Source organism: Gigantopelta aegis, chromosome 9 (assembly GCF_016097555.1).
Source record: "Gigantopelta aegis isolate Gae_Host chromosome 9, Gae_host_genome, whole genome shotgun sequence".
NCBI classification, from domain to species: Eukaryota; Metazoa; Mollusca; class Gastropoda; order Neomphalida; family Peltospiridae; genus Gigantopelta; species Gigantopelta aegis.
The window spans coordinates 52,193,324-52,220,908 of record NC_054707.1 but is presented as its reverse complement, the minus strand read 5'-3'; the positions used below and the strand labels follow the sequence as shown (position 1 = coordinate 52,220,908).

General features: G+C 36.2%; 1 protein-coding gene across 1 annotated transcript in view; it reads left to right on the top strand.

Moving 5' to 3' along the window:
• Positions 1-27,371, top strand: part of LOC121380955 (rho GTPase-activating protein 21-like) — a 76,258-nt gene extending 48,887 nt beyond the window's left edge. The window contains exons 8-22 of the mRNA XM_041510003.1: positions 326-466; positions 2,414-2,509; positions 3,330-3,462; positions 3,967-4,021; positions 5,187-5,297; positions 7,474-7,563; positions 8,057-8,257; positions 9,803-9,983; positions 10,706-10,875; positions 11,756-11,881; positions 12,330-12,438; positions 13,859-14,022; positions 14,734-14,859; positions 15,223-15,331; positions 16,383-27,371. Of these exons, the coding sequence (XP_041365937.1) occupies positions 326-466; positions 2,414-2,509; positions 3,330-3,462; positions 3,967-4,021; positions 5,187-5,297; positions 7,474-7,563; positions 8,057-8,257; positions 9,803-9,983; positions 10,706-10,875; positions 11,756-11,881; positions 12,330-12,438; positions 13,859-14,022; positions 14,734-14,859; positions 15,223-15,331; positions 16,383-18,619 (4,049 nt within the window). The 3' untranslated portion in view covers positions 18,620-27,371. The remainder of the gene's footprint in view (positions 1-325; positions 467-2,413; positions 2,510-3,329; positions 3,463-3,966; positions 4,022-5,186; positions 5,298-7,473; positions 7,564-8,056; positions 8,258-9,802; positions 9,984-10,705; positions 10,876-11,755; positions 11,882-12,329; positions 12,439-13,858; positions 14,023-14,733; positions 14,860-15,222; positions 15,332-16,382) is intronic.
• The last annotated feature ends 214 nt before the right edge of the window (positions 27,372-27,585 follow it).

Here is a 27,585-nt window from a genome sequence, read left to right as displayed (position 1 = left end):
GTTACTTGATTATTGTCTACATTGCATTTACTCTTAAACATAGAACTTGTTCCAGGTGTAACCCTGATACATGGACATTAATATTGCAAAATGTAGCTTACTGTAATGTGTATATTGAAATCTAAATTGTAGTATCATTGCTAAGCTACTTGTATATGTTCAGTTGCAGTATTTATATTGCATTCCATATAATGTTTTAAACACAACTCTAAAATTCATATCTCTAGCTGAAAATTAATTCAGTAATAAATTGACTCCTGGGTGTTGTAGTTTGTATTTGTTTTGACACACTGAAATTTACAAAGTACTTTATTTAAACTTGCAGATACTCAGTCTGTGAACAGCACGGATGAACTAGAAGTCGCTCCAGTAGAAATGACTGTCGTCAAACCCATGACGACCTCTATCAGTTTTACATCGGAGCCGACCCAAGACAAACATCTGGTTTATAGTTCTGCTCCATCAGGTAGCTCTTTTACTGTGAAATGTTTCTGACTGTTTGACATTAACCTCGTGGGGTGGGATGGGACATAACTCATGGCAAAGCACTCGTCTGATGGACAATCAGTCTAAGACAGATCCCCATTAGTGGGCCCATTGGGCTATTTCTTGTTCCAACCAGTGCTCCACAAATTATGTTAAAAAGGCAGTGGTATGTACTCTTTTGTTTGTGAGATGGTGCATATAAAGGATGCCTTGCTGCTAATCAAATAGAGTAGCCCATGATGTGACGACGTTTCCTCTCTCATTATCTGTTGTTCCTTAAGTATTGAGTGTGTAGTTAAATAAAAAAAACAATTCCTTCCAGCCTCGGCTAGGGCTGGTAGGTTCTGGGTTCAGATCACCCAGAGTGAGTATTAATGTGGAGGTATAAGGCTGCTGCACCAACATTCTCTCAATAACCACTAACAACTGATCAGTAACTTCTGTCCTGGACAGACAGCCCTGATAGCTGAGGATCGTGCCCGAGATAGTTACATAATTATATAAATAATATTTCCATATACAGTGGACTCCCTCCAAACCAACCGGCCTCGGTGGCATCGTGGTTAGGCCATCGGTCTACAGGCTGGTAGGTACTGGGTTCGGATCCCAGTCAAGGCATGGAATTTTTAAACCAGATACTGACTCCAAACCCTGAGTGAGTGCTTTGTAAGGCTCAATGGGTAGGTGTAAACCACTTGCACTGACCAGTGATCCATAACTGGTTCAACAAAGGCCATGGTTTGTGCTATCCTGCCTGTGGGAAGTGCAAATAAAAGATCCCTTGCTGCTAATCGGAAGAGTAGCCCATGTAGTAGCGACAGCGGGTTTCCTCTCAAAATTTGTGTGGTCCGTAACCATATGTCTGACGCCATATAACTGTAAATAAAATGCGTTGAGTGCGTTGTTAAATAAGACATTTCTTTCTTTCTTTCTCTCCAAACCGGCCTCTGTGTAAACCGGCACAGTTTTAAAGTCCTGTCCGGCTAATGTTCATTTATTAGGAACGAAACTCTGCCTATACCGGATGCTGTCTATTCTGGATGTTGGATGCAAATTCAAGAACAAAAGAATTACTACATAATGGTTTATGTAGTAATTAGCTCTGTCTACACCAGCAGGTGACCTTACCTCTACTGTCTGCCAGTGGTCACCTTTTAAACAATGACGGCAGTTCCCAAGCAATTAGGACACCAAAGTGTTATGAAATAATCGCACCTCTTTGAAGGCTTAATAAACAATTAACCACACCTGTTGTAATGGGTGTTGGTAGCAACATAAATCGGATTATTATTTGTATGTGTTCATACCTGCATTGTATTATACCGATAGATGTTGTTTTGTCAAAACTAGTACCTGCATAAATATGAATGACGCTTCCATTTTGCATTGTCTTATTGAATTAATATTTGGTTAATATGAGGTTTTATTTACGTCGGTATTTTCTGATCAGTATATTGCAATAACTGTAACTGGACGAACTCTGGCTACACCGGCACTCTGTCTAAACCAGCATATTTCATCGGTCCCAAATGGATCTGGTTTAGAAAGAGTCCACTGCCACTGTAGTTACCTTTTCTTGCACCCAATAGTCGATGTGTATTTTTGTGCTGTGGTGTCGTTAAACATTTATTCATTCATGCTATCTTGAATCTTAAATGGATGAAGGGACATAAATAAATCAGAAATGAGAAAATGCTGTTTGATATTATCTCTCTTGTTAGTTTTTGTTATTAGTATTATAACACTAAAATTCAATTGACTGTATTCATTTAGTATAAAAATACTGAAACACATTTTAAATAAACATTTTTACAAATCGTGACCTCATATGTATAGAATCATATTGATTAATAGTTACTCTAGGTTTGTTGAAACATATGAGTGAATTGCTACAAGTGCATTAACGTGTTGTTTCCGTTTGTTCCAGTGATGTGTTCAAGTGACAGTAACCTGAGTGTGATGCAGAAGGGCTTCGATCCGTCACAGTCAGATTCAAATGTTGTGCTCCGATCAAAGTCTGTTGGTATGTGCTAAAATAATAGTAAATTTTATTAATGATGTTAAAAACAACTAATGTAAGTGATCTGTTAGATGTTCTTTATCAGATGTTCTGCAATTCTGTCTCTCCCTATTAACATTTCTTTGGGTAATTTTTAATTTTTTTTATAATTATTTATAAAGATTTTTTTTTTGATTTTTTTTTGCTGTGGCACTTAAAATCTTGCACAGTATTAGCACTACTGAGAAATGTAGACAAACGAGAATGACGTCACTTTAACGTAACAAAATGCACACCTGTCCAGTATGGATTGTAAGTGTACAATAGTACAATATTGGTTTTTAAAGTCCATTATGGCTGTTTATGTATCGGGGGTGGGGGTGACATAGCCCAGTGGTAAAGCACTTTCTTGATGTGCGGTCAGTCTAGGATCCATCCCCATTGGTGGGCCCAGTGGGCTATTTCTCGTTCCAGCCAGTGCACCACAACTGGTATATCAAAGGCCATGGTACGTTCTATCCTGTCTGTGGGATGATGCATATAAAGGATCCTTGCTACTAATGGAACAAATGTAGTGGATTTCCTTTTCTCTCTGACTATATGTTATATTACCAAATATTTGACAACCAATAGCTGATGATTAATAAATCAATGTATGCTAGTGGTGTCGTTAAACAAAACAAACTTTTTTGTGTTGTTCGATCACATGTTATAATTGAATCAGTTTGATTAGAAGAGATATATAGATGTATAATAAATCATTTCATTGGAAAGTAAAATTATAGAGTTTAAAAAAACAAAAACAAAACAATTTAAATCTTATTTTCCCCTCTACTATCTGTAGCTTCTCCTGAGGATGAAGCGATGAAGTTACACAGAAGAACGTCGTACTTGATGGCGACCGCCCGAGACCGGTCCAACCAGCTGCCCATCGAGAAGTCGTTCTCGCCACCACTCGCCATACCAGAAGATGCAGAGTATGTGCTTTATTATCTCGCTTCATGTACGGACGTACAGAACATGCAGCTTTGATTTTCAGATGTCAACCTTTTCCAAAACGTGTGCTTAACTTTTAAACAATAAAAATTTACATGGTCATTACGACAGTTACAAGGAATCACGATTTACCTTCTGGTAGTGAGATGGAATCTTACAAGATTATGCTTCTAAAGGTCACAAGACTTTGAAAACAGCAGGAAAAAGGGTTAATTGTTGTACTTATGTAATTTTTATATCTTGTTTATTGTGTGTTACAGGAGTGTAGGCTTTAAGGTATTGTGTCTGTTGTAATTGGATACAATTGTATAGTTATCAACTATTCATGACATACAGGCAAGGTTTTATCTTAGATGGTCAGTTTAAATTTATTTTATTTTAAATTTAACACTTAAAAATATATATGATGCAGATCCACTCTAACTGGATGTGATATTGATTAGGTGGTTTAAAACTTTAACATGTATATTTGTGTTTGTTTACAGAACGCCACCACGTCCACAGAATTTAAAGAAGCTCAAAAATTTCTTTGGTGAAAGAGTAAGGATAAACATTATTGAATTTGTCACTTCCTTGGTTAAAGGGTTTATTAAAGTGTTAAAAGAATCATATAAAACATTAAAAACATTTCAGTAAATCTTTTCAACTCGTATTGTCTTCGTTTTAATATGCAGTAGTTTCATCTGAGCCGTTACTGTGTTTTTTCCAAGCCTTATACAGAGAAACCCTGCAACACTGAATCCTCTATAAACCAGAATTCCCTTAAAACTTGTAGTTTTTCATTATCCCTTTTTAAATATCGGTACAGACCAGAACCTCTCTAAACCAGATACCCGTTAAAACCAGACTTTATCACTTGCTTTCCAGGGTGTCTGTTTTAGAGGGGTTTCATTGTATATCTGAATATGTGTCTTATGTTGTAACACAAAACATAAATTACAGTTTGTTGTATATAATTTCAGACTTCATTAATGTAAAAAAATACAGCTGTATTCTTACATTTATATAAAATTTTACAAAGTTAGTAAATTAGTAGCTGAATGTCTTTGATGTCACTGAAAAAAATACTCTGTCACTGTTATGTTGTTTTTAGCTATGGTATACTGCCTAGAACGTGGATATAGGCTAGGTTAAAATGCAGCTGTTGTTTGACACTGTAGTTTCATTACAGTGTTTTGACATATATGTATCAATATAATACATCCATGGCTTAACACTGCAGTTTATCTCCTCCCATGTTTACACATTCTCATTCCAGTGTTTCAGTATATAGTGAGACCACTGGCGTAGCCAGGATTTTATATTTGAGGGCAGGAGGGGGTCAGCCTAAATTGGGGGGAAGGAGCAACCCACACTATGTATGATTTTATAAAATTTAATACAGTTAAAAAAACAAAGTTTGATTTTGGGGGTCATCCCCCCTTGCTACACCACTGAGTGAAACCCCTCAAAACTGGATGCTCTGTAAACCCGAATTCCCTCAAAACTAGATGTTTTTAAAGATCCATTTTTAAATGTAAGTACAGAACATAATCTTGCTAAACTGAATACCTTTTAAACCAGACTTTTTACATGATCCCATGGGTGTCCAGTATTGAGGGGTTTCACTATAAGTGTGTAACTTTTAACCTCAGTTGAGAGACAATGTAAATAATGGTGTTTGTTCATTGCTGCATCATATAGTAACAGCATTGCTATGTTGTAGACTCCGAGCATTCTGGAAGCTACAGAACACAAACCCGAGGTGGAGAGTCCCCTGGCCGAAATCACAAGAGAAGGCTGGCTCACTTGCAAGACTCTAGTCACAGATGGCAAGGTAAGGTTTCTTCTTTATGTTTAACTCATAGAAAGTACTACAATAGATCTATGGATTTTTTTTTTTTTTTTTTTTTTTCAACCAGTATTGGAACAGGTCCATTGTTTTTCAATCTGATTAAAATTAGCTCTACTGGTCTCGCCAGTAGATCTAACAGCATTGCGTGGACTCCCATGTCCAGGTAACATTTCATCTATAAATAACAATTTAAATATCGACCAATTACACTTCGCCTTTTATAACGTTATTCGGGAGCATACAAATTCTAAAAGTATCGGTCGAGACTATTTATGCAATAGGCGAACTTGTTGGTCTATTTCAACATTGAAAAAACAGGGGGGAAAGTGCAGTAATAAACTCTGTATTGTATACTAGTATAAATAGATTTTATGGCTATACCATCACGGTTTTATTTGGTCTTGAAACAAATTTTATGTAAAATTTTATATTGAAATTAGTTTCCGGCATACTTTGTAATTCACCAGAAACATTTCGTATACCCTCGGTATAAAGCCAAATGTTTTCAAATTACTGGCATGATTTTGCAAGTAAGGTTTTGATTGGTCGAATGAAAGGTCAACTGGACATGAGCTCCAACGGGCTGCTGTTAGAGCGGTAATAGTGGAGCTAATTTTAATTAGATTGATTGCTTTTTGTGGAGAGGTGGTCATTCTGACCAGTGTTACGACAGGCCTGTTGGCATTTTTTATTAACGCCATCTGGTATCAGTACAGGCCTATTGGAATTTTTTCTCTTCCATCTAGTATTATTGGGCCAATTGTTGTTGTTGGGGTTTTTCTTATTCCAACTAGTATTATGCCAGGTCCATTGCATTTTCTCCATTCCAACTAGTATTACGCTAGGCCCATTGCATTTCCCCCATTTCAACTAGTATTAATATTAGGTCAGACCCATTGCATATTCCCCATTTCAACTAGTATTATTATTAGGCCAGACCCATTGCATATTCCCCATTTCAACTAGTATTAATATTAGGTCAGACCCATTGCATATTCCCCATTTCAACTAGTATCAATATTAGGTCAGACCCATTGCATATTCCCCATTTCAACTAGTATCAATATTAGGTCAGACCCATTGCATATTCCCCATTTCAACTAGTATCAATATTAGGTCAGACCCATTGCATATTCCCCATTTCAACTAGTATCAATATTAGGTCAGACCCATTGCATATTCCCCATTTCAACTAGTATTAATATTAGGCCAGACCCATTGCATATTCCCCATTTCAACTAGTATTAATATTAGGTCAGACCCATTGCATATTCCCCATTTCAACTAGTATTAATATTAGGTCAGACCCATTGCATATTCCCCATTTCAACTAGTATTAATATTAGGTCAGACCCATTGCATATTCCCCATTTCAAATAGTATTACTATTAGGTCAGACCCATTGCATATTCCCCATTTCAACTAGTATTAATATTAGGCCAAGCCCATTGCATATTCCCCATTTCAAATAGTATTAATATTAGGCCAGGCCCATTGCATATTCCCCATTTCATCTAATATTAGACCAGGTCCATTGCATTTTCCTCATTCCAACTAGTATTAATATTAGGCCAGGCCCATTGCATTTTCCCCATTTTAACTAGTAATACAATTAGGCCAGGTCCATTGCATTTTCCCCATTCCAACTAGTATTACTATTAGGCCAGGCCCATTGCATTTTCCCCATTTTAACTAGTATTACAATTAGGCCAGGTCCATTGCATTTTCCCCATTCCAACTAGAATTAGGCCATGTCCATTGGGGTTTTTCTATTCCATCTAGTTTTAATATACAATGTAGTTCCTTTGGTGTTTTACAATTCTATCTATATTGGGGTTTTCAAATTCAGGTGTATGGTCACTATACTGACATCTCTTTCACTAACCACTAACAACTAGAAACCATTAACCCCTGTGCTGAAATATCGGTCCACATAGCTACGGTGTTCAGCCGATTTTGCTGTAAGACTTTAGGGATGAAGGCACCCCAAAATATAATTCACGTTTTGATTTACTCTGATTTGTTAACATTAAAAAAGAAATGTTTTAGTATTTACACTTTTATGGATGATAAATTACTAATTTAAAAAAAAAAAAATGTTATTTTGGTTAGCACTGAAAATACATTTATTACTTCATGTTTTTGGGTTTTTTTACAGAAATATAGTGATCGTTCGTGGAAGGAATTGTGGGTAGTGCTTCGAGGTCATTGTCTATTTCTTTGCAAGGAAAAGAGAGATAACTCCAGTGTAAGTATCTTACTGGGTCCAAATAGTTCACTTTGGTGATATTTTAAACTTTTAATACTTTTGATTTAAGCAGTCTCTAAGAAACATCTCTTTCATAGATGTCATGAATGTTCTTTAGTTGGTGTTTGTGTCACATTAATTTCCTTTTGTGTGTGTCTGTGTGTCTGTGTGTGTGTGTGTGTGTGTGTGTGTGTGTGTGTGTGTTGTAATACATCACTACCAACATGTTTACAAAATTTATTAGACAAACACCTTAAGTAACAGTGAATACTTTAAGACAATTCTGTTCCTTTTTCCACAAAAACTTTTATTGAATGAAAGTCCAAATGTTTTGGCAGCTTGCCTAACTTATTTGGAATTTAATACATTGTTCACTTTGGTGTTTTTTTTGGGGGGGGGTACTTTCTATGGCATAATTTATTATCAACATTCTAAATATCTTTATTATTTTTTTATAATTGTAATTTTTCTCTTTTTATTTTTCTTTCATCAGATGACATTTAACTTGGATGACATGCCAATCTCGATAAAATCATGTCTGGTGGACATCAAGCATGACTATGCCAAGAAGAAGAAGCATGTTTTCAAACTGATAACGTACAATGGCTCGGAGTACCTGTTTCAGTCGGAGGACCGTGAAAACATGCTGTCGTGGATTAAAGCCATCAAGACCAACAACAATCCCGACAGTGATGTAAGCGATCTTCATACTTGAGTTGAAAAACACGGGCCGAATTTACCAGGGTGCAGTTGTTCAAAACATAGTTAACTTTAACCCTGAGTTAATCTAATGTTTTCCCGTTAATTATCTGTGCACAAATATAAAATAAACTTTTATATTTAATTTTGTATGGATACATTTTGTTATTCTAAATCAGAATATCAACATGATTGACCGAATATATATAAAGCCTGTTTATGTCTTACAAGTGTGTAGCTACTTGTATTTACACTACTCAGGGCTTCTAGAATTTGTACAAAATCCACTAGCCATGGAATCAGTGATTTAAAAACTTTACTAGCCATGATTAAAAATTCACTAGCCCTACTTTACATAATACAATTTCACTAATAGTAGTACTGGATATGTTTCCCACAGAGGGAGATAGAGATTAAAAACACTAAGATTGGGGAGTGGGGTGGGGGCAGGTTATTCATATTTACATGCAGCATTTGACAATTTGTTTTTCACTAGCCATTGGGCATGGCAATAGTAGTTATTTACTAGCACATCGAGGTGGTTCGATCCTACGACACAATCACCTCAAGCGTACACTCAACCGACTGAGCTAAATCCCACCCTGAGCATTCATTAGATGCATTTAATGACATTGCTATTTATTTTATCCAACTGAAAACAGAATGTTGCTATTTTGCTTACGTCAGTTTCTCCTGGTGTCAAAATCCTATGACAAGGTCAACAGTTGTTTTGTAACCACAATAAAATGTCATCCCACCTGACTGTGTAACCTCAGAATGTGTCATCTAATAAAAATTACTTGTTTGCCAAACACAGACAAGTTTAAACAAGCATTGTCAGTTTTAAAACACTGTTATATGACAGTTAGTTTCTTAGTTTAGAAGACTTCTTTTTTTATATCATTTAACATAAGGTCATAGTGCAAAAATCTTAAATACAAGTAAACTAGGTTCTTCTGCTTCTGTTTTTTTTTTCTCCATGGATATTTTGTAACTGGTTTGTCGAAGCTTCTTTTGGGAACAAAATATAGCATAATTAAAGATTTTTTTAATAGTTTAGGGATAGACAGTAGTTAAAAGTGGCACACTTTTTAGTTGAATATGCAATATGTTAAAATAAAACATTTGGCTAAAAATACTTTGGTGAGATACAGGCATCATATGCCACCTTTTGTATTTAAATATTTTGAATATTCAATCTTAAATTATTTTTTAAAGCTGTAAATAGTTTTAGTTTGCTTTACAGTCAAGCCAAACTAGTCCATGTTTTGTATTTGACTATACAGTGAAACCCCTCTAAACAGGACACCCTAGGGACCAAGTAAAATGTCCAGTTATAAGAGGCTCTCTTCTGTACAGATATTTAAAAAGGGGACCATGAAAAACATCCAGTTTTGAGGGAATTCCACTTTATAGAGGGTGCGGTTTTGAGAGGTTTCACTGTACAATCTTTGAAAAATGTTTAATGTTTTTTAAATCTATATATAAGCAACAGAAAATATAGCAAAAAAAATTTAAAAGCGATATTTGTGTGATGCAGGATCAAGGTGTGATCAGTGCCGACCTCATCATCCGGAAGAGCTCGATGGCTGATCTGGGTGCGGTCAACACCAAGACGTCGCCACAGCCGACTCACAAGACCAGCAAGAAACTGAGCGCCCTGTCGTTCAAGTCCAAGAGTGCATCCTCGCCAAGTCTTCGCAGGAAGAAGACTGACAAAGGTAAACTTAATCTGAGAATTTCTTTAAAAAAAAATTTTTTTAAATTCCTTATTCCAGTGTATGAAAGAAATATTTTAATGTATGAGTGATTACAAAAATGTGTGTTTTGTCTAGGACTCGCCTTTTTAGTTTTATTTCTAGGTAAGTAATTATGCCCGATATTAAAATAAAAATTTATTTTGTGTAGATAGAAATATACCTCTCTTCATGTAATCATTTCTGGAATAGCTCTTATATAGATAGAATGATGATGATATAGCATTCAGTTCTGTGGTACCAACATACAGTCAAATAGCTATAATCTTCTATGGTGTCTAGGGAATCCATTTCCAACCAAATCAATATGACTGTCGTGTTTAGTCCGGACGTTCCCGTTTTTATCTAATAATCCTATCTTTGTTACTAATTAGGCTTTTGTTTGGACACTTTTCTTTAGTGGATTTTCTTTAGCAAAGGATAAAATTTGTCTCTAATTTTAATAGTCCTAACCCATCACCTACATGTCTATCTACCTGTTTGTCCCACATATAGTTTTCCAAAATGTTGCATATAACTTTATCACGTAGAGTTACAGATAAAGTTTGGATCTGCCCATTTTTGATAGAGTTATGGCCCTTGAACCTTTAGACGATATGAAAATTTGATGGGTCCAGTAGGGGACATGTATTGCTTTAGCAGTACTCTCAGTATACTTACTTCAGTGATTTAATATATTTTCACAGAGGAGGGAGGTGGCAAGACGAAGTCAAGCTGGAAAGGACGAATCATGCCGAAGAGTTTCAAGCGCCATCACGATGAGATGAGTCACTCGACGATAGCTGAGAACGATGACGGCATGAAGGCAGCGTTCGGTGTGCCCCTCGACCAGTGTGTGTCATCTCCTCATAATGAGGTAGGCAATCAGTATTTTTATTTAAACATGTCGACAAGAGTATATATATTTTTTTTTTTCCGTATTACAACCTGACCTCGAATCTGTTTGTGTACCTCCTTGTTCCATTAGACTGGTTTAACATCCAATTAGCCAACCATTGTGTCCTTTGTGTCCTGTTTCTGTAACATGGCTAGCTCTGGACGACCAAAGATTTTTTTTTTTCAAATCATCTAATAAACTTCAAAAATTGTAAAAACCCATTTATTTTCCAGCAAAATATCAGTTATTACATGAAATTATTTCACCAAATTCAAATAAAATTTGCCAATTTTTTTCTAAAATTTGCAATTAGCGAATTTGGCGAGTGCCAGAGCTAGCCCAAGAGAGCAAGTTGTAGATAGGTGAAGAAGCTCTTGTGTGATAAATCAGGGCTAGCTAAATGTTTCGCCAAATTATCTATTAAACTTAAAAAATTGCAAAAATAGCCAGTTACTTTCTAAAAAAATTTCAATTTTTACATGAAATTATTTTGCCAAATTAAAATAAATTTCACCAACTACTTTCAAAATTCGCAGTTGGCGAATTTGGAGGATGCCAGAACTAGCCCTGGATATAACAGGTCATATGATTCAGTCATCACTAGTAGACCCATTCCTGATATCGCAAAGATTCTATCTTTATGGAAGTGTATATATAGAAGATCCTTTGCTCAGAACATGAATTTAGAGATGCCCACAGACTGTTCCTGTTCTTGTTGGAACGTACCCAGTAATCCCAGGACCCAGCAAATGTTTCCGGATGTTTGTCCAGAATCGTTTTCTTCTCTGTTTATTGGTTTATAAGGTTGATAAAATATTTCTGACTTGGTTGGTTTTATTATGGTGTGATTTCCTTTCAGTATGTGCCTCTGATCGTGGAGCTGTGTACTCGGATTGTGGAAGCACGAGGTATGGATGTGGTCGGCGTGTATCGTGTTCCCGGCAACAACGTTGCAGTCAACAACATCCAAGAAGAACTCAGTCGGGTAAGTTCAGCCTGGCACCATCGTGGTCTCTTGTTGCATATTGCAAGTTTTTTTAATGGACCTTTGGAGATCACTCAACAAATGATACAAATAAACCATAAAATAAAACTGGTATATTTTTGTGGTTGGCTTGGGAATCAAGAATTTTAATGTATCCTGTCATTACATCCTATTTGTGTGGAGTTGGGATTTTGGGGGGGGGGGGGGGGGGGGTAATATTAATTTAACAGTGTGTGGTTGGAAATCAAGAATTTTAATTCATCCTGTTAGGGGAGGGGGTTGTTTTGGGGGGTGCTTTTTCATGTCTTTACACAGTTTTATGCTTTACTATTGAATGTTTATATTCATGTTGATATTGTTTCTTCATATACTTACCTTTGTTATACACCTGACAGCCAATGTACTGAAGTGTCATTAAACATTCATTCATTGTTTTTTCTTAACTCAGGGTATTGATAATGTGAACATTGACAATGAGAAGTGGTTGGATGTGAATGTCATCAGCTCGTTATTGAAGGCTTTCTTCAGGAAGCTACCCGAGCCGTTAGTTACAAACAGTGAGTACGGCATATCGTGGTCTGATGACAGGACTAGCTCTGCAACTCGCCAGATTTAAAAACAATTGTTGAAATATGTTTTTAATTGGAAAAATAAATTCATGTAATAATTGCTATTTTGTTAGAAAATAATTATGGGTTTCTTCCATTTGTTAAGTTTATTAGATAATTTGGCAAAACGTTCTGCTCACCCAGAGCTAGCCCTGAAATAATGTTCATGTTTTGTTTTGGTTTTTATAATACTTGATGACGAGTTGTTCATGAATTTATTATTGAAGATAAGTTTTGTTAACCCTTTGAACCCGAGCGGCCGGAAAATCGGCCGTGACGTCAACCTCCAAATACCCCAGCGGCCAGTTTTCTGGCCGGCACGTGTCTTTATTTATAAACAATATCACTAGGCAACTTCCCAACCAATCAACGGCTTTGTTTTATCTAATTTTCAGTTCACACTTCCTGTGAATGTAACTTCCGTGTTTCCAAGAAGGTTTCCCTGTTTGACATGTATAAAATCGGCAAAATAATGGCTAAAACAATTGTTATCTGCTCAATAAGTTTTAACTGATATACTGAGTTCCAACGACGAAAAAATAGGTGAAACAACGTATGGTAATAAAAGTGATTTTGAATCCAAAATTGATTTACAAAGTGATATTGATAATGATAAGACTGGAATTGATAACAATGTGCAGTCGTCTAGTGACAGGCCGGTTGTCAGAAGGGGCGAAAGGGTGTGTGGCTCTGGTGATCATTCTGGTGATAACAGGAGAGGTTTTCAGCTACACTCAGAACGTAGCAGTGGCATGCATTCCGTTGGTAGAGAACATGGTCGAGGTAGCAATGACAGGACTGTTCACAGACGGGGCAAAAGGGATTGTTCTTTGGTTTACCTTCTGTAGGGAGTTTTTTGGTGTACCTTCTATAGGGAGTTTATGTGCATTGGACAGCCGGACAAAAACTGCTGTTTTGACTGGCACCACAATATTGGAGAATATTGGAGATAAATAAAAAGTAATTCCATATTTATTTCAAATAGCCTTTATTTTGATAAATTAATGTTAGAAAATATCTTTAGTGTCTGAAAAACAAATAAATACATATTTTTAGATTTTCATGATTTTCATCTCTGGAGCTTAGGGTTGCTGGGTCGAACACGTCAGGAGCAAAGGGTTCAAATGTTTTGTCCAGTGATAATATAATATTAATGTATTAGGGTTTTGCATTAAGTTTTCCTTAACTTGCATTTTATCAAAATATCTCATTTTGTCCAGTTATAATATATTAAATTGTTAGAATTTTATGTTTCCCTAGATAATTAATCTTTTTTAACAATAATAAATTAGTTGGTTTTTTTAAAATCTTTTTCTTACTAGTTCATTCTCTTCATTAGTAATACATATATTAATTTCTGCTGTTCCAGAGGATTATGGGAAATTTATAGAAGCCAACAGAATTGAGAATGTAGAAAAGAGGATGTTGAAGTTGAAACGACTGCTGCACACGCTGCCCGAACATCACTTTGAAACTTTCAAACGTCTGGCAGAACATCTCAGCAAGGTGGCAGCATTCGGACACATTAATAAGGTGAGCCGGGTGAACAGGAATTAACCAGTATGGAAACCAGTCAGGCCTTATACTGCAGAACAAAATGGAATTTTATGACATTCACACAGTTCCACAGTAATTGTAAAATCACAGAATTGGTGGTTTAAAGTGAGCGAGAGCCTGGGCCTCTTATAGCCCATGTAAAATAAGCAACCTCCAGCTAATGATGCAAACATACAGGATTGTTTTCGTGATGTACTAAATCACATGTTTGTCTCAAGATTTTAAGAAAGACCCCAAAAATATTTCTTGATACATAAGTTGACTGTATATCAGTTGAATATTTTTTGCCAACAACCATATTTATTTATTTATTTATTTGCTGTGATGATCTCAGTATTATGTAAATGTGTGTCACCCCTGATTAAAGGAATAATCTCCCTTATTAAACAAGATCTGTATAAATGAATATATTAAGAAACAGAGTTGAGCTTTTGTTTCTATACTCATTAAAGGTGAATAAAATACAGCCAGGCTAGCTCATAAAAAGTTTTATCTTGGTGGGTTGCTTTTTACTTGTCGGCAAATTTTCAAACACATTGCCTGGAGTTATTCTTTGTGATGGTTGTATATTATATTAGTATAGTTATCATCTGTGGTTTACATTGTCATTTTTACATACTAGTAGTTACAGCCTAATTATTTTTAGCAGCTGTTTTATTTTTACTGATTCTTCGCGGTCTTTTTCAGATGGATGCCAAAAATTTGGCCATCATGTTTGGCCCGACTTTGATCCACCGGTCTGATGATGACACGTATGCGTTTGTGTCAGACATGTCAGATCAGTGTCGTATTGTGGAGAGTATTATTCTACACGTGAGTTACCAACTGGTGAAAGTAGTTAGACATGTATATCAATTCCAGATTTATCAGAAATATAACTAGTTTGGTTTTCAATATACTTTGTTTTTTCTTCTTTTATTTATTTATTTTTTGGTTTAGTTTATTTTAGTTTTTTATGCTTTGTTTTTTTATATTATTTTAAAAATTATTCTTGTGATTTAATTTTTTTGTCTTTGAAATTTGTGCTGTTTTTTTGGAGGGTTTTCATTATAACAAGCACCACTAATCTGTCAACTTCTTATTATCCAATTTGAGATTTTGTCGGTTTCATAATGAAATAATTGTTTATGTGATCATTTACAATATCCTGGACATCTCTTCTTCCTTGTATTTCAGCATGAGTGGTTCTTCAGCTCATGGGAGGATGATCACACCGTGCCACTAGAGGCCGTGTCTGAGGCTCCCCCGACCATTGATTCATCCAGAGTTGTCAAGGATGATGATGGTGAGTATTGCTACAGTTAAAGTTTGTTTTGTTTAACGACCACTGGAGCACATTGATTAATTAATCATCGGCTATTGGATGTCAAACATTTGGTTATTTCTGACTCGTAGTCATCAGAGGAAACCCGCTACATTTTTTCCTACTGCAGCAAGGGATCTTTTATATGCACTTTCCCACAGACAGGAAAGCACATACCAAGACCTTTGACCAGTTGTGGTACAAAGAAAAACAATCAGTTGAATGGATCCACTGAGATGGTTTGATCCTGAGATGCAAGCACCTCAAGCGAGCACTCAACTGACTGAGCTAAATCCCGCTACATACAACAAAGGGATTTGTTTCAGCTTTGACATTGATCCTTATTACAGTAACTGGTGTTGTCAATCTTAGTGAGCACTACGGCATTCACTTTAATTGAAGTGGATCGCAGGATCTCTCACTGTTGGGGGCTTAACCTGTCCCAATCGGTGCCCTACGACTGTGGAACAATAATGGCCTGTGAAAAGTGTGTGTAAAAGATCCCTTGCTGCTTTAATTGAAATGGATTACAGGATCCCTCACTGTTGGAGGAGTTGAGGCTTTACCTGTCCCTATTTGTGCCCGACGACTGGAACATTAATGGCCTATGAAAAGTGTGTGTAAAAGATCCCTTGCTGCTTTGTCAGTATGGGTAGCCTGTGTGGTGATAGCAGGTTTTGTCTCTTTCTTTCTCACAGCCAAATGTCGAAATAACCTTATGTTAGTCACCATATAGCTGTAGTTTAGAAATGTTCTGAGGTGTCATTAACCATACATCGTGAGGAGTCGGTGTGGTGGCAGTAGTATTCTACAACCCAAAGCCTCCCATCCATCCAAGCCTACAGTTCAGTTCAATTCAATTCTTTATTGAAACTTTGAGCAATAACTGCTCATCAGTTATAAATTTTAAAAAATAACAGTTAACCACTATGTTTTTAAACCCTTGCAGCATTTGTATAAAAACAAATTTGTGTACAGTGTTATTTTCATCAGTGGACATTCATATTACAATGGCTAATTTTTGTTTGCACAGAGGATGCCGACTCTGCCATCAATGCCCGAGAGATCGTGTCCTCCATCATCACAGCTGCCAACCGGAAACTCCAGAACAAACAGCAGCAGAAGAGCTCTGACTCCCTCGACATTATTGACAGTAGCTTCAACGAGCGCAACATCGACTTCGAGATCAGCCAGCACCAGGCGGCCGCGACCAGCATGATAAACCGGTCGCAGACCACCCTCAGCTCTCTGAGCTCGCGCAGCGTCTCCGAGGAATTCCTCGACCGCAAGATGCTGTCATCGTCCACACTGAAATCTCACGGCAAGTCATCAACAGACGATATCGATTTCGTCGACTGGGAATTCATCGATGCCCCGAAGCAGGAGACTCGCAAGATGCCAGAACGGGAACGAAGCGCGTTCAGCCGGCACTACTCGGATGACTCCCTGTTGGACCGAAACGACGAGATCGAGATGTCGCACGGCCTGTCCAACAGCTGGAGTCTGAGTCCGGACACGCTGGACGGGCTGCGGAGGATCGAGGTGGAGGCGCGCGTCATCCGGGAGCGGGAGGAGCAGAGGCGGCGGGAGAAGCGGCGGCAGGAGAAGCAGTGGATCGAGCAGGAGTATCAGCAGACGAAGAAGGAGCTGGAGCTGGAGGAGAGCCACAGCGTGGAGGATCTGCTCAACTGGAGGTCGGACTTTTCGTATCGCGTCTACGACGGCGCCAAGCCCGATTCCGTTGGCTGCTTCAGCGTGGACGGTGGGCGTGGTACCCAGCATCCAGTCAGACACTGTCCGACGTCATCCGACTCCAGCAGGGAGAGTGGCTCCAGTGTTGGTGTGGCACCCGGATACGCCTATAGACTCGTGGGAAGTGACGGAAAGGAAGATCGGCATCATCGGAAGAAGCACGATGGAAAGCCACATTCTGGTGGCAAGTACTTTGTGAGCATTGCGAATTCTCGTGCGAAACCTAATCATGGAGCTTTGCAAGGAAGCCTCGACTCCCTTGCTCCTAAATACTCGACGAGAACTGGTTCATTGGAAAATATTCTCGATAACCAAGGCCAGGTGAACAAACGATCATCACACCACCACCAGTACAATCAAAACCAGTCTGCGAGTGGAAACCGACAGGATGTGAGGCACGAACACAGATCCCGCCCAGGCAGTCTCAGTCAGTACGGGTCCATACGACATGGATCCCTCGACTCGCTGATTGACCTCATTGAAAGGAAGGACAACCGGTCGTCGTGGGCGTCGTCCGATTCGGAAGATGGTTCTGACCTCCTCACCAGTCTGACCTCGACATTCGACCAGAAGCTGCAAATTCTCCTCAACCCAAAATATAAGCTTGGACACCGCAGGAACAACGGTTCGAACCTGTCGGACCTCTCCAGCGGCACCGGCTCCTCAGTGAGTCAGGAGGACAGGGATGGGGCTAAGAAGGTTGAGAAGTCTCTAGCTAAACCGTGCGTGTCTTCTGCCTCGGCTCCAGTCATTCTGCCCCAGGGTCCCGGAGAGATGCTCAAGGAGAGACATTTCCGCGATCCCAGTCTTCACAGGAAACCAGAGCCGAAAATAGGCGTGGCGTGTCGCTTTGAGCGTGGAAGTCAAGTCCCCACGCAGCTGCACACCCCCTCAAGTGTGCCCTTGTCGTTGTCTACTACTACGACTACCCTTACTCCTTCCAGTACTCAAGCACAAAGACACGCGGTGGAGGTGAAACCGTTTGGTGTGAAACAGTTCACAAAGACTGGACAGTCGTCATCGCCGTCATTGTCGTCATCGTCAGTGACCCTCACCCAGCCAAAAAAATTAGAACCAAAACCATTGGGAAGCGGCAAAAGCGACTTCCGTCCCATTTCCAAGTCGGAGAAGACCGAAGTGAATGCCACGTTAGCTCGACTTAGTCGTGAGGAAAGGACTATGGGCAACTGGAATCAGTCGAGACCTACTTTTTATCTCGACAATGGTTCCGGTAAAATGACTTCCGAGTCGGCACATTCAGAGAAAAAACGTTCTAAGAGGTCGAAGCGGCGCCACACTGTGGGTGGACCCGATGACCTCGAACATTTCAAAGCTTTAATTGCCGTGACAGGCACTAGTAAGGATAGCGAGCCCGAGCCAAAAGTTTCAGCTTGGGAGCAGTTGCAGCCGGCATTGAAAAACGAAAAACTGCCCCAAGATAGGACTCTGTTGTCGTGGATACGGAAAGAACGTCTGCGGGGAAGCACTCCAGATTTGTCGTCTCAGTCAAAGGATTAGATATTTATTTCGTTAAGACTCCAAGTGAATAATAGAATCATTATTGATTATGAATAGAAGTCGTAGATATTGGACTGTCTAGTGGTATATTGTTACAGAGAATTGTAAAACTGTAGTCTGGTCTTAAACTGGAGTCTAGAAAGTACAAGTTTAAGATGGTGTTTGCTAGTTTGCCAAATATGTATGGACTTATTTCAAAGAGAATTTAACAACCGTGTGTTGTCTGTTTGATTATTTTGATTGTGTTTCATTCTCCAATTTATTAATTAAAAATTAATTTGGTGAATATCTTTCAAGTAAACAGACACTTGTCATCAGGTTATTTTTGTTTCATTTTGTTTGGCAAAGACAGTCCTATATTTGGCCAACCACGATCAAACAAACTTCCAAACACTTTAACATTATGGTGTTTTTCTACCAGCTTACCCCAGGAAACTACATTAGTTTTGTACTGTTGTTTGTGAGAGGCCAAACCTAGTTCTGACTAAATTGTATCACCGCAGAGTCAGAATAGTGGTGCAGATGATTTTTATTGTTTACTTGGAGCCTTATTGTTAGGATCATTGTTACTAAGTTTAATGCCAAACAAAGTAATATTAGTATCTTACAAAACCATAAAAACAAGAGATAAAATATTGGTGTTTAATACTCGCTTTTTGCTTAGTAACCGAATCTGATTCTTTTATTACTGTCCATGAAATCCATTTTTAATGTTATGAAATTCTTAGCTCATCGTTATGCAAATTGTCCAGTCTTTCTTTAAAATTATGGATGTGAATTATTAACCGTTTGTGTTATGCAAGTCAGAATTCATAAGATTAAAATCATTGGGAAATAATTTTAATCGACTGAACAGGTTCTTTTGTGTCAATGTTAATTTTTGTTTGAGGTTTTTTTGTGTGTGTTTTTTTTTAACGTCAGGTAGTCATTATGTGTTAACCATGTTTTCTTTCATTTTATGTGTAATGTTAAAATATATATTGGACTCTCATAGGGCCACATTTGTGTGACTAATAATGTATTATTTTTTTTTTTTTAAATCCAGATTTTTCTTTTCTACATCACAAATTAACATTTACCATCATTTTATTAATGCATACATGTGTGTTAGTGATTTAATAAAAATGCATATTGAAATTTCATGCAAAATGAACAAACGTGAATATTAGAATATTGTTCTGTAATATTTAAGCTAAATAATACTAATTAATGTGACCACAGCAAACACAACCTGTGACTATTAAAATAATGTTCTGTCATGAATGCACTAAGTAATGCTAATGAACGTCTGTGGCATTTTTTAGCATTAGTGTTATTTCTTACTAGAAAATCTTGCATTATTTATACTTATAAAAACAATCAACATGCATATGACCAATCAGTTATTACTAGTATTATCAGCTCATTGAGTATATAAGTATAAAGTCTTTCATGTCAACCATTTCTATTATATACGGTTGGTATTATCCACAGCCTTATGAAAATGGCTTTTACTTATGTTATATATAGAGATAAGAGTTTTAGATACCACAGGGTTTGAATGAATTTATGTGATTGGGTTTTATCCACAAACTACTAGATTAAGTCAAAAATTATGTTAAACATTAAAAGTTTCGCACAGAGACAAGGTTTTAGTCAGTTTATTTCATAGATGTTCTATATTCCCTGGTTCTACTAGGTTAAAAAACCAGTGAAATAATTGCATTCAATTGACTTGGTTATAAAAAGAAAAATGAGCATCTGTCTTGGGACAAAACTCACAAAGTCTTATTCTTATTGCGAAATATGTTACAGCTTGTTTTACAGACGTTAGTGGTCAAAATTTCATTATTTATTACAGTCAAATTTTCTTCTTGAAGAGTTCATTTTTAAAAACCATTTAAATAATTTAACATTCCTGGTAATTAAAGCTCATACATGTATTTGCATTTTACAAATAAATAAAGCATCACTTTTGGCATGTGTATTGCAAATTTTGTCAATTATCTGTGGTTATACAGGTCTCTAAAAACTGCAAGAATGATCATTTCGTTCGCGCATTGCTAATGCTAATCTAATTTTACATAACCTACTTTTTGTTCACTCAAAATTTGGAGCACCATTTACTTGGATAGTAACGCGTTACGCAAAAATGAAATGGGTTGCTTGGATTTATTTCTGCGTAACCGATAAATAAGTCACACAGATTTTCAATTTTCAGAAACATGTTATATATAACTTTTTGTTTTTTTGTTTCTTTGTTGAAAACTATGTTTCAATATAAAAGCAAAATCTTCTCTTATTAATTTTTATTGGTATGGAATCATAATTTTAAACCAAATACTTTTAATTTGGAGAGCCGAAAACAAGTTATTTCAATTACATTATGTTTGTATATATTTATTTCATTGTCCTTAATTTGGTTGAAAATGTTAATAATGAAACTCTGGTAATCCTTAACAGGATGGCACACTGAAACACTGTTTATAAATTAGATAGTGCATTTCAAAAACTGCTAACCTTAAAATATGTTAATTATCCATCAAACATTAAATAATTTTAATTCTTAATTTTTCTTACATTATATAATTAACAAAAAATTATAATTCCAAACTTTAAAAAGAAAACAAAAACAAAAGACTAAAATGCAGATGTCTTTTTGTATTGTTTTAAAACCATTTGCCTTTTGTAGTGTAGTACTGCACCCAGAAGAAAAGCCAGTGTTATAATATGTATATGGTTGCTTGAAATATTTGTTTATTTTTATTTAGATTTTTTTTCTTTTTGTTCTTAAGCAAAAACATGCTATTGGGTATTAATTTGATGGTTAAAATTCCATTTCAATGCCCAATTTTATTTTATTTTTAAATAAAAAATATTTCTTTATTAAAATATTATAGTAATTAAATTTAGATTTTTACCCACTTTGTTACACAAACCCAATGTGTAATGTGGAATTTTCAGCAGATACACGATGCTGCAAAAGACGAATATTGTGTTATGCATTAAACTAACCCAAGTGATTATCGTTTAATTTACAATAAATTTACTTCGTTAAGAAATTATTATGCAGCTTGCAAAATAATGTGTGTGTGTGCTTGTGTGCATGCAAGCTTCCGTGTGTGCATATATGTGTGCGTGTGCAAAGTTGTCTGAGAAATATTCAGTGCCTTCGATAAGGTATGTTCTCATGATGTGATTTTTACTAACAATATTTAGCATGTAATCAAATGAGGAAAAGAATTTCAAGTTCCATTCATTTCAACTTATTTGTGTGCTTATATCCAATTAAGGTTCAAGCATGCTGTCCTGGGCACACACCACAGCAATCTGGGCTGTCTTTCCAGAACAGTAGGTTAGATGTTAGTTGGTTTGTGGTTAGTAAGAGAGAAGAAAGTGTAGTGGCCTTACACCTACCCACTGAGCCCTTAAGAACTCGCTCTGGGTTGGAGCCGGTACCGGGCTGTGAACCATGTACCTACCAGCCTGTAGTCCAATGGCTTAACTACTGCGCCTCCGAGGCCAGTTTCAAGTTCCAACTGCAGTTGTGATATTGTGTGAAAACAAATGGAATATATCCTGACCCATGCTACTAATTAGTAGCGCCCAACCAATCTGATTGCCTTGTGCTCATTGTTACTGCAAATCATGCCATGTTGATGCACCTTTATATAGCCAATACCAGTCAAATATAGTCACTGTATTCATTACCATGAATCTAACTATAAAGATATGTACATAATAGGCATATGTGTTTGAGAAGGAAACATTGAATTCTTTCCTTTTCTTCTGTGCATTGCATTGAAATTTTTACACTATTTAAAATAAGATAACATGTATTAGTATGTTTTGTTTTATGTAACGGGGATGGTTTTTTGGTGAAATTTTATCTTCATTAGGCTGTCTTCTTAGAAATGGCAGGATTATTTTATAGTAAAGTATATATCTACATAGAAATAGGAAATTGGGAGATTTATGTTCTTGTTGACCATGGAAAGTTTCACTTTTCAGTGTGCTGTTATTTAGAAAACTCACATATTCACTCACGACTTACCATGTGTATAGATAAGGAAGTTAATTAGATAAAATTAATAGTGGATCTTCCTTGACCAAATTATAGTGATAGGTGTAGAAAATGAACCTGATGTGAACAATGGCAGGGCTCCATTTCACGAAGCGATCTTGGTGCTACCGTATGGACTTAAGGAGGTCTTAGCGCTAAGATCGCTTTGTAAGATGGGACCCAGGTATGGTACAGGTTTTTTTTCTTTATGGTGTGTGCTGGTTGAAAACATGAACACATTTGACTTTTATATTTGCGTATTCCTGTATGTATAATTTTAGTGACGGTAACACACACTTGCATACCAGTAAGGATCTGCCCATGTTAAATTAATAATATTATTTTTTAAAAATTAATTATTATTTTTCTGTTTTACACCATTAAAGGGTTTTTCAGAAATTCAAATTTAGTAAGGGTTGTTCACCACTCCAGCACTAAGCCTATTACATGCTCATTTTTAAACCACTACTGTCCAGTGTTTACTTGCATATGTATGTATCTACATGTATTACCTGTTCATAAAAGCCACATTGTTCACGTAGATCCATTTGGTGGCCTCCATAGACAGACCAGGCTCGACATTGAAGATCACGAACTGGGTGTGTTTGGAATTTAATATTTATCAATCAAAATGTATAGACTGTCCGGTTTGTGATTCATTGTGTGAACTCATGCCTTGTTCTAAAGGCATGTGAAGGATTGTTTTATACTTTGCCAGGAGTATATTGTATTCATTCATTAACTGCATTATCACTGCCAGAATGTGTATATGTATCGGTAACGATGCCTGTGTATATATTGACCGTGCTTTTCTGTATATCAGCTGTGCTATAGATTCTATTTAACTGTTATAAAACTGGTGACTGTGTTTTGTGAATCTCATGCCAGATGTTTAAAGCTGGTTTCCATAAAATATATAATATGTCTCCAACTGACGCAGACCAAAACATTTTAATGGGAACACAGAAACAGACCAGACAATCTGTATTGGTATGCATCAACCTGTGTTCATTTTAATGGGAACACAGAAACAGACAGACGATCTGTATTCGTACGTGTTATCCTGTGTTAATTTTAATGGGAACACAGAGATAGAGAGACAATCTGTATTTTAATGGGAACACAGAAACAAACAGATGATCTGTATTGGTATGTGTTATCCTGTGTTCATTTTAATGGGAACACAGAAACAGACCAGACGATCTGTATTGGTATGCATCAACCTGTGTTCATTTTAATGGGAACACAGAAACGGACAGACGATCTGTATTGGTATGCATCATCCTGTGTTCATTACAGCTTTTATGGAAACCAGGCTTTAATGTTTTAACACGGACTAAGGTAACCGAACACAAGGTCACACTATTATTTTGTAAGGTGATGTTTAGAACGTTGATATTCCAGTGATGTAAAATATTGAAATTTTGTGATGGATTGTCCAAGTTTGTAGTACAGTAGTTGATGGTATAAGTGCATTTCATGTAAACACATTTGACAACTGAAGTTTTTGCTCTAAAAATGTAATAAATATCTGACTGGTGTATTACAGTATATTCAATAGTTCTAATTCTCCAATCTCTAGATTTTGGAATTTATTTTTCTGTTGATATGAATTATTTCATATACGATTGAAAATGTTAACTGGCTTGTTGGACCTGATTTAAAAAAACAAAAAAAACACTGAGTTTATTGAGATCAAATATTTACTAGCATCATCTTTATCACAACATATTAATTTATCTTTCAATTTTATTTTTAAAAAAAATTAGTATGCCAGTTTGTTCATTGCCAAAAACTCCCACCTAGAATTTATTATTATTATTATTATTATTATTTAGGGTAACATGATTTTGTTTTATTGACAGTGTAACCATAGGAACCAGCAGGAGGTTTCTGTTGTGTGTTAAATCATCCTTGTTTGTCTAGCAATCAAAACCATCATTGTAAAAATGTATCCCAAGGAACACTGTACCTTTATTTTTTTTATAAGTAGTTAATTGTGACCTATATTTCATTTAAATACTTTTAAGAAAATCTTTGCTGATTTTAGGACTATGGCCTATATGTATAAAGTTAAAGATAATACATGTATATGCATGCTTGACAACAGTTAATTAAGTTATTTGAGCCAGCGTTTTGATTTTTAAACTGTTTGTGCTATATTTTTAATTATATTACAGAAGAGACCATTTGCCTTACATTTTAAAGTATTATGCATCACAGTAAATTCAGACCAGGAGCAGACTAATAAAACAAATACAAGTGTTTTATAGGGATTTCTTTTTCTTTTTTTTGCTGACTTTAAAATATTTAATAGAATTGCATGCTACTATTACCTGTATAACAGTTATTTTTATTTATTATCTTGATAAAGTATAAGCATGTACATGTTTGTGTGCATCTCTGGTATTTACAAACACAGGTAAGCAAGGGGAATGTGTAAGTTTGTGATCTAATATTTAATATTTTAAAGTTTAGTTGGGTTTTTTCCAGTTTTTAAATGAGTTGTGAAGTTTCAGTCTTGCCTTGCAGTGAAACGTGCAGACTGTCTAACATTATGGAATCTTTAACTTCAATTAATGTTTTGTTAATCGTGGAATGTTAATGTGTCCATAATGATCTCGCTATGTTCGCTTTGTGTTTGGTGCGTGCGTCAAGACTGCAGATTGTATATTTTGGTAATACAAATTTTTATATATAGAGTTTTCTGTTGACGTCTTTGGTTCAGCACTTTTGCAGCTGTTTAAGAGTGGTAGCTTGCTATACGACATCACAAAGATCTCTTCTACAGTATACCACAGTTCACAGTATGGTATTAACCCTACAGCTGCTAAACAGAGATGAAATGATATTGCTACACATCACAAAGATCTCTTCTACAGTATACCACAGTTCACACTATGGTATTAACCCTACAGCTGCTAAACAGAGATGAAATGATACTGCTACACATAAAGATCTCTTCTACAGTATACCACAGTTCACACTATTGTATTAACCCTACAGCTGCTAAACAGAGATGAAATGATATTGCTACACATCACAAAGATCTCTTCTACAGTATACCACAGTTCACACTATTGTATTAACCCTACAGCTGCTAAACAGATGAAATGATACTGCTACACATAAAGGTCTTTTCTAAAGTATACAACAGTTCTATACTTTTATATTTAACCCTTCAACTGCTAATAAGAGGTGAAATGATACTGCTACAAAACATCTTAAAGATCTCTTCTACAGTATACTAGTTCAATACTTTTATATTACTGGTAACCCTATAGTGTCTAAACTGTGCTGAAACAATACTGCTACAACACATTTCAAAGATCTCTATCAATACACAAGACATGATGTTTATCTGAAAACATATTATTTTTCTAAAGTGTTTGCTACAATACAACATACACAACTACAGCAGACGGTAGTGAAATATATTGGTGTGTTTTAACCCCAACTGCTAATTTTGTTTGCTTTTTGGCAGGGTTTATGTGAAAATTAGCTCAGGTTCACTTTTAGCTCTGTGAAAAAATTAAAGCTACTGCTGATTAATAATATGAAAACATAATGAAAAGTTATGGTTATTGAATTGTTTAAAAAACAAGAAAAAAACAACAACAACAACTAACTTGCAACAGGCACTAGTCTATCCGGTGAAATGATTGGGATCTTTTTGGTCGAAGGATGTTGCCGTAATATTTTGGGACTAATCCGATATCAAAACAAAATCGCACAACATTTAGTGTATTGTCACAGCTCACTTATCACATACGCATATCAGAGATTAATGTTGAGATGTTAAATGTCACTGCAAGATAAAAATATTTGTAAATTTTTCCCATTTCCTAAGAGTTCACAGTTGACATGGTTGTGAGATGTGTGTTAACATTTTCCAATTTGTGCACGATTGTGAAAGTTTGTGAACAAGTGGTATGTTATATCTAGACAAGTGGGCAAATGTTTTGGTATTTAATCTATTCCTCATTTTAGACTTCAAAGATTTGCTATTTAACCTGTTCCTTATCTCTCTTTAGATTTTAAACATGTCTAAAATCGGGGGGCTGTCCTGGAATTGAGGGGCCTTTTTTTTTTTTCTTTTTTTTTTGTATACCCACAGTCAACACTAACATTTAATTTTAATCAAGTATGTATAGACAAACTTTCATAGCAGACCCATCGTGAATGAAGTAATAATTACAATGCTCGACCCCTCCCCATGTTATTAATTCTAAAACAGCCATTGTAATATACTGTAGTTATACCTGCTTAAACTAAGTCACACTTGCTTAAACAAGCATCTGAGAGTATGGGCTATATAGACAAGTGGCTGCTTATTGCAGGTCAGTTCATACTTAGATGATTTAGGAATATAGTAATATTTAAAACAGGTGGCTACTTGTGTAGGTTTGACTTCTAGTATATACAGCCTTTTCTTCTTCTTTTTTTTCTTTTGGGAGGGGTGTCCCTTAAAATTTCTGCAATATTTTATTTTTACATTTATTAAAATAATGCTTCAGAATACCCAAAGTCACTAGACGTTTAGCAATATACTGAATTGTGCCTAGGTTGGCACACCAACACACAAACTGTGTGGTACATGTTTTAGTAGGATTCTGTAAACTACATAGAGAATCTGATGTGGATGTAGTGTTTGTACAAAAAGGTGTAACTATAACATTAATGCCATCAGAAATAAACCTGTTATATCTGTGTGTGGTGTTGGTTTCTGTTTATCACAGGCTTGTAGAACACACATTGTGTTTTAAATATGGGCGGTTTATCTCTGGATTATATAACGTGTTTTTCATAGGATTGTGATTGTGTAGTAGTACATGTATTGGTATAAAGTGCTCCTACTGGCAGTAGCTAGTGGGAATTTCCTATTAGCTCAGTTGGTAGAGCACTGGACTTTTGTACTGAGAGT